Here is a 13,441-nt window from a genome sequence, read left to right as displayed (position 1 = left end):
TGGCGCTGTGGAGGCATGTTGAGCCACAGTCCACGGGGCAGAAGCAGCCTGTTTGGGTGGGCAGCGATGGAGGCCCCATGGCCTTCTCCATCTGTGTGTATGCCGGTGAGTGGTTAGCACCTGCAGTGTCACAGTGAAACAGAGGAGAGGCCTCCTGACCAGTGCACAGCCTCACCCCTCCCGATGAGCACGCTGCCTCACTCCTCCTGATCAGCACTGCCTTACCCCTCCTCAGGAGCTCACAGCCTCACCCCTCCTGATCAGCACACAGCCTCACCACTGACCAGCCACAGCCTCATCCCTCCTCATGAGCTCACAGCCTCACCCCTCCTGATCAGCACTGCCTTGCCCCTCCTCAGGAGCTCACAGCCTCACCCCTCCTCATGAGCTCAAAGCCTCACCCCTTCTGATCAGCACTGCCTTGCCCCTCCTCATGAGCTCAAAGTCTCACCCCTCCTGATCAGCACACAGCCTCATCACTGACCAGCCACAGCCTCACCCCTCCTGATCAGCACTGCCTTGCCCCTCCTCATGAGCTCACAGCCTCACCCCTTCTGATCAGCACTGCCTTACCCCTCCTCATGAGCTCACAGCCTCACCCCTTCTGATCAGCACTGCCTTGCCCCTCCTCAGGAGCTCAAAGTCTCACCCCTCCTGATCAGCACACAGCCTCACCACTGACCAGCCACAGCCTCACCCCTCCTCATGAGCTCAAAGCCTCACCCCTTCTGATCAGCACTGCCTTGCCCCTCCTCGTGAGCTCACAGCCTCACCCCTCCTCATGAGCTCACAGCCTTACCCTTCTGATCAGCACAGCCTCACCCCTCCTGATGAGCACGCTGCCTCACTCCTCCTGATCAGCACTGCCTTACCCCTCCTCATGAGCTCACAGCCTCATCCCTCCTGATCAGCACACAGCCTCATCACTGACCAGCCACAGCCTCACCCCTCCTCAGGAGCTCACAGCCTCACCCCTCCTGATCAGCACACAGCTTCACCACTGACCAGCCACAGCCTCACCCCTCCTCATAAGCTCAAAGCCTCACCCCTTCTGATCAGCCGCTGCCTCACCCCTTCTGATCAGCCACAGCCTCACCCCTTCTGATCAGTGCATAGCCTCACCCCTTCTGATCAGTGTACAACCTCACCCCTTCTGATCAGCACGCTGCCTCACCCCTTCTGATCAGCACACAGCCTCACCCCTCCTGATGAGCTCACAGCCTCACCCCTCCTGATCAGCACTGCCTTGCCCCTCCTCATGAGCTCACAGCCTCACCCCTTCTGATCAGCACGCTGCCTCACCACTGACCAGCCACAGCCTCACCCCTCCTGATTAGCACACGGCCTCGGCCTCACCCTCCTGATAGCTCACAGCCTCACCCCTCCTGATCAGCACGGAGCCCCACTCCTCCTGACCAGCATGCAGCCTCACCCCTCCTGATTAGCACACGGCTTCACCCTCCTGACAGCTCACAGCCTCACCCCTCCTGATCAGCACGGAACCCCACTCCTCCTGACCAGCATGCAGCCTCACCCCTCCTCTCCAGTGTACATCACTTCTAGGCCCTTCACATAGGGGATCACTGGTCTGTTCCACACAGCAATGGTTCACAGCACACTTGGGGAGCACGTTTTCTCCCCTGCTTCCAGGGCCTCCTGTGTCTTAACTCCACTGTCTCTCCTGGGCCCTCCTGGGCCAGCCGTGGCCCACGGTGTCATGTCTGTTCCTTGGAGGCACGTAGGCTCTGTGTGTCCATTGATGCCCCAGCTTGATGCATTTCTCCATGTCATGCAGCATGTGGCTCACAGGATTTGTAATGAGGTGGTGTTCCTGGGGCCAGAAGTTCTGCCTGCAGCTGGAGCCCCTGCCTGTACTCTGCAGAGTGCGCTCAGCCTGCTGTTTGCCTCTCCAGACGCACTGCACTTCCTGCCTCCAGACATAAAATTCACCCAGCCAAGACTTGTCTCTTCTGCACCTAGCCAATGGCACAGTGTTCATAGCTGGCCTCAGACAGGATGTTCAGCTGCTTGTTTTAAGACAGGGAAATAGAAACACTGCAGGAACCATCACTTAGGCAGTGTGATGTTGTTGTTATTTCTTGAAAAAACTACGTTATAACAATGCAATTGAGACCAAAATAATAGATGAAAACTCACCTACTTCCCTAGACGTAGACTCGGTAATGCCTGTTACACACAGCACCCAGCGCGGTGGGATCGCAATGGGGTGCAGTCTGTGTTCTCGCAGGCAGTTACTTTCAGTGTGTCTGAAAGGATGGTGATCCCTTGAAGGTTCACTCACATCAGAGACAAAACAGCACATTCATGCCACTGTACAAGAGCTGCTGTTTTCCTTGTTTACCTGCTTAAATATTTGCAGCATGTGTGTACAGATGTATGTACACACTTGTACACATGTGTGTGGAACACGAATACGGCTCCAGCCTTATCTTTTATAATAATGCAAATAGGGTTCATTATAATCTTGATGTATAATAAATTATAGTATTATATGTTGTAACTCTCAAGCCCTATAAATAGGGCTTAAGCCCTATTTATAATAGGGCTCAAGCCCTCATATTTATAATCCGGATGCTCTAGAGGTAGAGGTAGGAGGATCAAAAATTCCAGATCAGCCAGGACTGCGTGCTGAGACACTGTCTCAAAAAAGCAAAAGGGGAGGGCAGAGAAGTCTGGACTGGGAACACAGAAGTTGAGGCCAGTGGCTGATGCTTATGATGCAGCAGTATTTCCATCTTGACTACCAGCATCGCTTGCCTGGTTCCCAAGGATAGGAAGGCAGTCATACTAGAATCTGCAGGTCTGTGCACCAGCCCACAGCCAGGGAGAGGGTGAGGCAGGCAGAGGGCTGAGGAGGACAGGCAGGCAAGGAGCGAGGGCAGCATGCGTCCTGGTGTCCAGGAGCAGCTGGAGCACTGCGTCTGAGAACAGCCTCCGCCCACAGCTCTCCAGGGCATGGGGGGGTCTCGAGGGCCTCCTGGCGGGTGATGAATAGTCAGCCAGACCCCCGGTCTAACCCTGACCAGGAGCAGAATAAGTGAGGGCAGAAGTCAGGCTTCGTGCAGCAGGAAAAGCATCATAAGTTACCACATTCAGTCTATGCCACCGTCCTCACTGTTGGCTTGCTGCCTGGCAGCTCCCTGCCCCCACGTGCAGTGTGCACACCTCCACACAGGCTCCAGTGTGAGCAGGGGGTCTCCTGTCGCTCTGTGTGTGCGTGTGTGTCCCGCCTCAGGGCCCTGAGCTCAGCTTCACATGCTGCTCTTTTTACATAGGCTCTTCTTGGGTAGTCTGCACCCCTTTGGCTGTGCTTGTGCCTCACACTCAGTGAACAAACAGGGCTGGGGTGGGGGCTCCAGTTCCCTTGGAAGATGAGCTTGGTTTCTTGGAATAGCTGCACAGAACTGGAAGCCCTACCCAATGCTCTGGTCTTTATCACAAGGGGGTGGTTGGGGTGTTATCCCCGGAGCAGAGAAGGGACTGTGGTTGAGGTGTTTGGGACTGCAGGGCTGCACGGTGAGTCTGCTGACCTCCCACCAGCTGGACCATGGTGATCAGCATGCTCAGGGACATGGTGCTTCCTGTGGGCAAAGGAGGCCCGCTTGCCTGAGCAGGGAGTACCCAGTCTGTGTGACCCAGGCATGCAAGCTAGTGCACTCTGTTTCCAGAACAGGGCACTGGGGAGGGAGGCCAGGTCTAGTGGATGGGGTCACCCAGTGAGACCCAGGTCCTCTGTGTGTGTGCCTCTCCCCAGGGAATGTATTTCCTTCCAGCCTGTTCTGCAGCTGGCTGTGGACACACCCTCTCGTCCTCCCGTGTCTTCCTGCACCCCCAGGCTGCAGCCATGATGTGATTCAGATGTGCAGGTTTCAACCATGGCCTCCAGCGGGAGCTAAGTGGGCGGCGTGTTGGACGTGCGGGCGGGGCCTGCCAGGCACCCTCACTACCATGGTTTGGTCCCCAGTGATCACAGGTTGTTGACCCAGCCGCTTTTTAGAGCTCCATCAAAGACTCTGCCTTCTGCCTGTGCTTTGGGGCGGGCAGGCCTGTTCTCAGATACTGGTGCACCGCATGCCACAGGAATAGCCCTACTCAGGGCTCAAGTCTGGGGTCTGGGCCTCTGTGCCCTCTGCCTCTGCAGCTGCAGCAGGAAGGCCTTCTCCATGTCTCCATCAAGGCAGTGAACAGATCCAAGCATCAGCTTCCGGGCAGCCCTTGACTCTTCCTAGCACTCGGGGCAGGAGGAGGTGGGGAAGAAAGGAGAGAAGAGGGGTGGGGTGGGAGGGGTACAGTGGTCCAGAGCCTTGTCTCTGGACTTGGCTTCCCCTTTATCAGGGGCCATCTGAACCCAGGGCTACATCAGGGCCAAGCAGAGCCCTTGAAGCAGCCCCCAGCTGTGAGGCCAGCTCTTCTGAGGAAGCAGCACCAGGTGCAACCCTGACTTATGTCTCAACTCCATTCATGTCCCACCCGTGTGGTCCCTGTGCCTTCATGACCCCATGCCTGGCTTGCCCTTGTGTGGATAGACTTCCAGCCTAAGTACTGCATGCCTCTCTCCCTTGGTGACCAGTCAGAAATAGTAGCAATGACATGCTGGTCTGATGACTTTGTAGTCTACGTTGTAATGCATTTATTCCTGGTTGGATGGGAGAAAGCCACTCTGTGGGAAGGCATGATTGTGCTCCCACCAGACCAAATAGGGCCCCCAGTCCCCCTTCCCACCTCCCCGCCCCCCAGCCAGCCAGTCAGCCAGCCAGCTCTGGGATGGAGGAGATGAGGGAAAGAGACAGAGACAGCCGGAGATCTGGATAAGTAGGACAGCTGCTCAGGGCTTATGAGGCTCCCTGGGTGGTCCGGGAAGTTGCCTCTGCCCTGCCTCTGTGGGTCCTGCCTGCGGAACTGTGAAGTCTCCAGAGATCTAGAAATCCATGCCAGAAGCTGGACTTCGTGCATCCCAGCTGAGACAACACTTGGCTTGTGGCCGGCTGGTGGCCGTTGGAAGGTTTGCCTGTCCGGATGGAGTCACCGTCACCTCGGCCATGGTCTGGGCTAGGTCAGGGTGGCCTGGTGGCACCGGCAGCTGTGATGGGGGAGGCCAGGGACTCAGGACTTGCCTGACACAAAGCCTTGCTCACGGGGAGGAGCCAGGCTTGCTCCAGAGGACACTGCCTGGCCGCTGGGTCTCCTTGAGGGTTTGTGTTGCATCTCATTCTGTTTTCGTGCTGCCAGCCTCCTTTCCTGTGTGGGTTCAGGTGGACAGACCCTGATGTGTGAGGGGAAGTGACGCTGGCAGCCACAGTAGTGGAGGCTCTGAGACCAGCTAGGGTCGGGGCCTGTGTTCTGAGGCTGGGGCTGCTGCTGCTGCTGCTGGTAGTCCTTCCTGAGTCCTCCATGTGAGCACAGCCCGCCCCCCAAGAGCGTCCTTCAGTGACAACCCACTTAGCTGGGCAGGGTGGACAGCTTATGCAGCTGCTGAGCCCGTGGGGAGTGGAGGACAACCCCTCAGAGGCCAGGGGCCCGATGTATTTCTCCTGCAGGAGGCCCCGGGCGTCCCTTTGTGAGGACCATCCGTGATGGCTCCGCCCAGCTCAGACCATGCTGCTGGGCAGGCACTCTGTGCCCCCTCCCCACAGCGTGCCCGGACAAAAGCACGAGTAGATTCCGCAGCTAAAGCATCCTACGTCAAGGGCACTGTCCTTTCCTAGGCGGCTTAGAGGATTAACGTGAGCTTTGTCAAAGGGTGGGGCGCGGGCCTCAGGGCCAGGCTTTGTGGACGCATCACCTTTGGGTCCTGGGTGGCCATGGAGCTGAGGGTCCACGGCATCTTGTCCTGAGGCCACCACAGTGCATCCTCTCCAGGAGTCAGCTGTGATGCCACTGTGTGGAGCGGAGGGCTCAGCCCTCCTGCGGCGTGCCTGGGCCGTTCCACCACACCCAGCTCCCGAGCTCCCACGTCACTTGTGTTTGTGCTGGTCCCTTGCAGCGACGTGTGTCATTTCCTGTCCTCTGCCGCCTCCTCGGGATCCTCACACTGTCACTAGGCGGGAGGTCATTGCTGAGGGAGCCCGGGGCTGCCCTTGCTCTTGCCCACCCGCCTCTCTCCTGCACCAACAGGGGCACCCTCTTCTCCATCTAGGATAAGTGTTTCATTTTTTTCACGGAAGTCTTTGTTCAGGGCTGCTTAATTCTGCTGGAGTGCTCAGCCACGCAGTAGAAATGTGTATCTTTTAAGTAAAAGCTTTTCACAGAACAAGCCTGGTGCTTCGGAAAGACTAAAGTGGTTTTCCTCATCTGAGAATGACAGGTGATCATCTCAGAAGCAATTGGCCGTCACCCCACAATAACCCCGTAAATAGGGCTGTTTTCCTGAATTTTAGACTCAGTAGCAACTGTTACAGTGAATAAGTAGAACAGCACCTATCACCAGGGACACATTTCAGAAAAAGTCAACCACACCGAGTCTGCAAAGTGGGAGCAGCATGGCGGTAACCCCACCAAGATGGGCCCGGCTATCTTCCTGCCAGTGTCATTATTTTGCTTAACTTTGCATAGGGAAGGGTCACAGAGTAGGAAATCTGAGATGTTTTCAACTTCCACCATTGCTCTGCATAACACCAGCAGCTGTTGTTGACCAGGTTGCCGACATTGTGGTCTAGCATTCCCCGGTTTATCACACAGTTCGGCTCGTCCCTGTTCACTGTCTCTTCCTGGCTCTTGTGGGCCTCCCCAGTGCAGCTCTAGTCTGCACACACACGCAAACACACAACCCAGTCTAGATTTATTGGGGTACCAGCTCTAAAGTATGAAATTGAATTACTCCAGTGAGGATCGTCAGCACACGTACACCCCATTTCCTGGCCCCCATTAATACCTTCCCTCTTGCCCTTCATGCCAAGGTGACCAGTCATCTCTGCTGTAGGTCAACTTAAATTTTCTAGTATATAAGTAGAATCGCCATTCTTTCATTCAGCTACTCACTCGCTGTCCGGCTATTTCAAGGTTTGGAGCAGTCCACCTGTAGCCCTGCCTTCTCTGTGGCTTTCCCCAGGCTGTCCTGCGCAGCACACACTCCAGTGCAGCCTCCATTCCCTGCCATTCCTCTTGCAGGTTCTGACCGTGGCCAGCGGAGCACTCAGTGGGCCCTGGGATGGGTTTGGGACCCTCCTTCTCTGGGTTTCTCCTGCTAGAACTGCACCCAGTTCCAGGCACCAGAGACTGTGCTACCCATCAGCACCATCTGGAAATTCTCTGTTGAAAGTGGGGCCAGCAGGGAGTTCCCCTCTGGGCCTGCTTCCCACCCCTCAGGTGTGTCCCTCATCCACCACCAACTTCTCAGCTCTTGAAGCCCCAGTTCATAAACTACCCTACATGGCGGTTAGTTCTGGTAGGCGGTTAGTTCTCTAGTGTGGACAGGAGTCTCATCTGGCCTTTATACCTGTGTTGCTATCCTGTTTCTGAGGCGTGAAAATCCGTTTAATATTTGAACCTATGTTGGAATAAATTAGTTTAAAAATTAACTTACAGAGGGAACAAGTGTGGAAGACTGAAATAGAGCAGAAGTGCTAAGTGCTTCCAGCTGGGCCTTCGTCTTCCTCGGCTCCGTGCTGCTGAGGGTCCAGGCAGCTCTCTCTGCTGAAATGTGGATTTTATCCTATGGACTCTCTCCCGTGGATCTTGACAAGCTTTCCAGTTTCATGTCTTTTAGGCAGATTTACCTCAGCATTCACAATGGCTTCGTCTATGTACGATTCTTAACTTTTCCTCTAAGGGGTAGTAATTGCCTCCCTGTTTTCCTGTTAACTAATGAGTTAAGCAGCGTCTTCCATAGGTGTTCATTTTACAGAATCGGTGTGAGCGTCACGGGACTTGCCCACCGGATATTACCCCTTTGTGTGGAGGACTTTCAGGGCGAGCTGAACATCTTCTTTATTGACAAGGTTGAGTGTATGTGTTTGGGACCTAGGGAGATTGGGATGAAGCTGTTTTATTTATGAGAATATAAAGTAGAGTAGCAGATGGGATAATGTGAAATAAGCAATAAGAACAGAAATAGGAGGCAAGCAGACCCTGGTAAGAGCTGCACCAGGACACCATGCATGGCCTTTCTCGGAAGGTTCTGGAGTGCACATTGGGAGCCATCGAGTCTCTCTCATGGACAGAGCCTCATTCCAGTGAGGGGTATCAGGTTTGGGGACACAACTGCAGAGTCAGGCTGCAAAACAGAATTTCTCAACCTTTTAAATCTGTGCCATCATTTCTGCAGAAGTCTTGTATTTCCTAGGTGATTTGGGTACATACCTGTAATTGGAATTTCCCGATTATCTGCCAATCCTCCAGCCTGGGAAATGGTATTGGAGTTGTATTTGTAGATGGCTGAGTGTCATCGGCAGGTGGACATGGTGTCCACCTGTTCTGGATGTAACCCTTTTCAGACATGCAGGAGGTTGCACTGCAGTTTATAACCCAGGAAGGTTTTCTGGCTCAAGGACAAAATTCATAGTGTTGGAAACAAGAACAACTCAGATGATGGATTTAGGAACCAGTCTGTTCCTCTTACTGTAATAAAGACCATCGATCTTCATGAGGCCCAGATCCAGCCTCGTGGGATCCCAGTCTCATCAGAATTCAGGGGCAGGAGAATGATGGTGGACTCTCAGGAAAGACTGAGCGGACCAGCGTCAGAGCATCAGTTTGGGCGCCACTTCTTCTCTTTTTATATCACAGCACGGTAGCATCAGAACAGAGTTTGTGGAGCATCTTGGAACAGTTCTAGCCCAGTATCTAGGGGGAAATAATTCGTAGTGTCAACATTTCATGAGCAATTTAGGAACATGTAGGAGGAAAAACAATCCCAAGAGAGCCCTCACTGCAAACACTGACAGCCCTGTTGTGGGTGAGGTGGATCTGATGGGCCAAGGTTGCAGATGGATAGGAGCACCATGGTCCCCTACGGATCTGGCCTGGACCACATAAGAGGTGCATACAGATGGCGTGGGAGCACCACAGCACAGTCGCCTCCCGCCCCTGCCCCCCGTGGATCTGTCCCCAGCCACATAAGAGGTGCTTGAATGCAGAGCTCCAATGAAGCAGAAGTACGTCATCCCCCCACCCCCACCCCGGGACATGGTGGTGCCATTCCTACAGCCAGTGTCCTGCATCCATTGAGTGTGGGGTTCTCGTGCTGCCATGCACAGAACTGGGGTTAGAGATAGAGAAAAGGAGGAATGGTAATTTCCACTTATTTGGTGCTATCCATATGGTTGGAGTAACAGGACACTTCAGAGAGGCACCCACAGGTCTGGGAGTGGAGGGAGCACCTTGATATGCTTCCATGTTTTCTTCTTTCCAGGCAGGCATCCCCGTGGGGTGCATGTCTGAACACCTCACCTATCCCCACTCACCAGCTCCTGCTGGTGGCTTGAAACGTCTGTGGAGCTTGCCTGGCCAGCATCACTGTGTTCTTCCATGATGCTGAGTCACACTGATGGGTGAGCTGCTCACAGAGTTGGACAGTAGGACTGGCAGGGGTCACACCCTGTGTTGTGCTCATGATTTTTCGTTGTCTTTAGCATTCGGCAGTCTTGATTATGAGGCGTAGGGCGCTGGTTTGTGTTTGTTCTGCTTCTCAAATCTGTATGTTCACATGTTTTGCCAAATTTAAGACATTCCAGCTATTATTTCTGGAGTGTTCGCCAGCCCTCTGGGACTTCAGTGGCACGGAGGTGAGATCGGCTGCTCTGGTACCACAAGCTCCAAGATTCTGTTACTATTTGTTTACAGTGTATTTTCTTTCTCTTGTTAAATTTATAATTTGTCGATTTTTTTCTTCAAATTATTCTTCCTGTTCTTTGATTGCTCTATCTTGCTATTGATCCCATTCATTGAAGTTTTAAGTTATTATTGTTTTTCTAAAATTTCCATTTAGTTCTGTTTTATGTCATCTGTTTCTTTGCCAAGATTTTGTAATTTTCATCTGTTTCAAGTAAGTGTTACTGTTTGTGAAAGCATTCTGATGGCTGCTTTGAAAACGCTTGTCAGTAATTCCTCTGCTGGGTCACTCAGTGTTGATGTCTGTTCATTTTCTTCTCAAGTTGAGAGTCTCCTGACCCTTGATCTGACAAAACAGTTTTCAGCTGCGCCTGGACACCTGCGTGAGGCTATGAAGCTCTCAATCGTACGTGGGCCTTTTGGTGAGAGCCCTCTCTGACCCATTGCTGGGGTGCTGCGCTGCTCCAGACCCTCTGTCTGAGCCTGGCCCTCTGCCCAGGCATTCTGACCCTCTAACTTCACGGGTGAGATTATATGCTGGCTGACCTTTGCACAAGGAATATTCAGGCAATGCTCAGACATTGTATTTTCTCCCCCTTCATGTGAGCAGTGATCAGGGGAGGGCCGCTTGCATCCCATCTTGTTCACAGTGGCCAGGGGCCTGCACCTTGCGGGGACTTTCCGGAGCTCACGCTTCCTGCTAGATGGAAGATGACCAGGTTGTCAAGGACAAGCTCTCTGCTGGAGCCAATACCCATGTTTCAGAGCAACAGGGTCCCTGGGTATGGAGCTCAGAGGGGCTTGGGTGCCCAATGGTGATGAAGAAAACCAGGGACAGCCCCTCTCCCCCTAGGGAGGTGCATAGCATATTGGCACCTTCCATGTTTCTCTTCAGAAGTGTGCCACGAAAGATGACTCACCTTCCTTCCTCTGGCACAACTGCACTCCCATTTGTTGAAAAATGCCTGCTCCCATCTGCCTGAGAATCTCGAAGCCTTTTTTGGAAACTTGTTGAGGGCCTTTCTCCAGACACTGATGGAGGAGCTTTGCTCTTCCCAGCCCCAGAGCTGAGCCCTAGAGGAAACTTCTGAGGGCTGACCCCAGTCAGGGAGTTCCTCTTCTGAGCTGTGATCTTGGCCCCAGATCCTATTGAAGAATGTCTGCTCTCCCTCCAGACCACACATGCTCAGCTCGTTGCCTGCTGGCTGGGTCTGATTGCCTTGAAGACGATTTATCTCTGGCCTAGGAGGGCCAGGAGCTCAGAGGCAGACCAGGGCAATGTGAATATGACCAGGGAAACGTGGAGCCCAGCCACCCAGGATGGGGAAGAGCATCCCGGGGTCCTCCTGGGGCTCCGCTTGCGGTGGGCATTGTGGCCACCGCCAGGTTAGAAGGGTGCAGGCCAGCGTGGGGTGCCTGATGTGCTGTCCTCGTGGGTGTGGCTCCCAGCAACGCTGGGCTGCAGTGGAGGGAGCAGCAAAGGCTCACATCCAGGATGTTTATGGTCAGACAATGCAGTGGGAGTCATCCAGCCAGGGGAGAGGTGCCTGGCTCAACTGGGAAAGAGCTAGACCCCGGACAAGAGCCAAACCACCTGGGAGTGACCCTCGTGTCCCCACAGGGTGAGGCCTGAGGCCTGGCTCCTGGCACAGTCCCTTGAGGAGCCACTATCCTGTCAAGTTGAAGGCTCTGCTGCAGTCAGCCTAAGGTGGCCAACAGGGAGGTCCAGGAGATGATGAGGGCTTGAAAACAAGATGGTTCATCCGTCTGTCACTTTGTCATTCCTACATCCCTTTATCTGACAGGCACTGCTGTGTATAGCCCCTCAGGCACTGGACCCAAAGGGTCTGTCCACACTGTGCTCACAGGGGGATGATGGCAAACAAGTAGACATGCAGCTGGCCATGTGGTGATCAGGACTATGAGAAATAGATGAGAGGAATGGGGCTAGGGAGGATAGGGTGGAGTCCGGGGATGGACTGGTGATACTGCTATAAACCGTCCCAGAAGATCTTTCAAGGGAATCAGTTTGAGAGAGTCCTGACAGGAGGGAGGGCACTGCAGTTGACTTGGATGAACAGCATTCACAAGGGTGGGTACATTTGACGCAAAGGCCCTGCGGTCAGCAGTGCCGGCTTGTGGCCGGTATGGGCAGAGGAGATGTGGGCAGGAGTCGAGGTGGAATGCAGGTGGCCACGCTTTGTGGCTACGCTACCGCTCAGCACCAGCCTGCATCTCCAGCTGTGAGGAGGCCTCTTCCACATGAAGATCACCTCACACAGCATCTCTGTTTTCTTATTTCAGACTCACAAGCAGTACCTTGAAGCCACCAATGAAAGCAGCCGCTTCTTCCTGTACTGTGCCTTCTTGGACTTCAGGTATGGTGGGTGCCGGGGCCCCCGCAGGCACAAGGGCGGCAGGAAGGATGGGGCTGTGTGCCCCATAGGTGTCCAGCCCAGGCCAGTCACGCAGACCAGGGTAGATCCAGGCCACCCGTGTAGCCAGCAGGGTTGCATGATCACAGGTGCTGAGTTTTGCAGCCAGTTGTTGTGCAGATGCATCAGCATGAGCCTCAAGAAGCCCAGGGCAACCAGCTCAGGGGAGGGGAGCTGATGGTGGGGGTGGGGGGATAGAGCATGCTGTGTGGCTGGGCAGAGTCCTGAGGCCTGGATGCCCCTGACCTGAGGAGCCTGAGCGTGTGGCTGGGAACGGGTGTGGGGGGCAGCCCTCTGCCGGGTGATACGTCAGCATTTCAGGGTCTTATATTTAGAGTTGATGTCCAGAAGCATATCCAGGAATAGGAACAAGTTCTATTGCCAAAACCCCCACAAATACCTTGGAAAAAATAATGAGAACTAAAGATGGAGCTTGTGAGAAGAAGCAAGTGGACAGTGGGGGCGGGGAAAGGTGCCCAGCATGGCTGGTCATCCCCGGTCCCCAGTGAGGACGCAGAGGGCCGTGTGCCCCAACCCTCCCCCCACCCCCCGCAGACGCAAGGCCCTCTTCCTCCTCCAGTTTTTCCAGTTCCCTTATCAGGTTTTGGAGTTGTGTTGCTAGCAGCACATATGCTTTGGTTGTCCAGGCTCCTATCTTGATGTAATACCCTCTTTGATCCTAGGCCTGTGTGTTGGTCTCATTTAAAGGCAGCTGCTTGGCTTTAGATTTGTGCTTGCATCTTTACATCCTGTGAGTGGATATCTTCACCCACATTTTTGTCTGATCTGATTTGTGCATTTTGAAGTGGGTTTTTTTTTTTAGACTACATATGACTATGTTTTTTCTTGCTTTTTTTAAAAAAAATCCTTTACTTTTTTTTCCACTACTGGAGTTGAACTCAAGGCCTTTTACCCAGGCTTGACAATTTGTTTTTAATTGGTGTGTTTAGGTAACTTGAATTTAATATGATTATTGATACAGTTGGATTAAAACGGACTCTTTTGCTAGCTGTTTTCTAATTTTTCCATCTTTTCCTTGCTTCTTGTGTTTTGTTTACTTATTTTTTTCTCCTTTTGATTTTGGGAGTATTTTTATGATGCTATTTTACTTCACCAATGACTTCTAATCTATGCTTTTTTGAAGTTTTTGTAACAGTTACCTTAAGTTTGCTGTAGATTTGTTGAGTTCATCGTTGTCTGCCCTCAGTCAGTACTGT

At 53.4% G+C, this 13,441-nt stretch overlaps 1 protein-coding gene across 1 annotated transcript in view; it reads left to right on the top strand.

Annotated features, from left to right (window-relative positions):
- Positions 1–13,441, top strand: part of LOC138815654 (adhesion G-protein coupled receptor D1-like) — a 93,436-nt gene that overhangs the window by 44,640 nt on the left and 35,355 nt on the right. The window contains exon 14 of the mRNA XM_070005068.1: positions 12,094–12,167. Coding sequence (XP_069861169.1) covers positions 12,094–12,167 — 74 coding nt within the window. The remainder of the gene's footprint in view (positions 1–12,093; positions 12,168–13,441) is intronic.

This window comes from Dipodomys merriami, unplaced genomic scaffold (assembly GCF_024711535.1).
Source record: "Dipodomys merriami isolate MVZ:Mamm:240054 unplaced genomic scaffold, mDipMer1.0.p SCAF_655, whole genome shotgun sequence".
Taxonomy (NCBI): domain Eukaryota; kingdom Metazoa; phylum Chordata; class Mammalia; order Rodentia; family Heteromyidae; genus Dipodomys; species Dipodomys merriami.
This window is presented reverse-complemented; position numbering and strand designations above follow the sequence as displayed.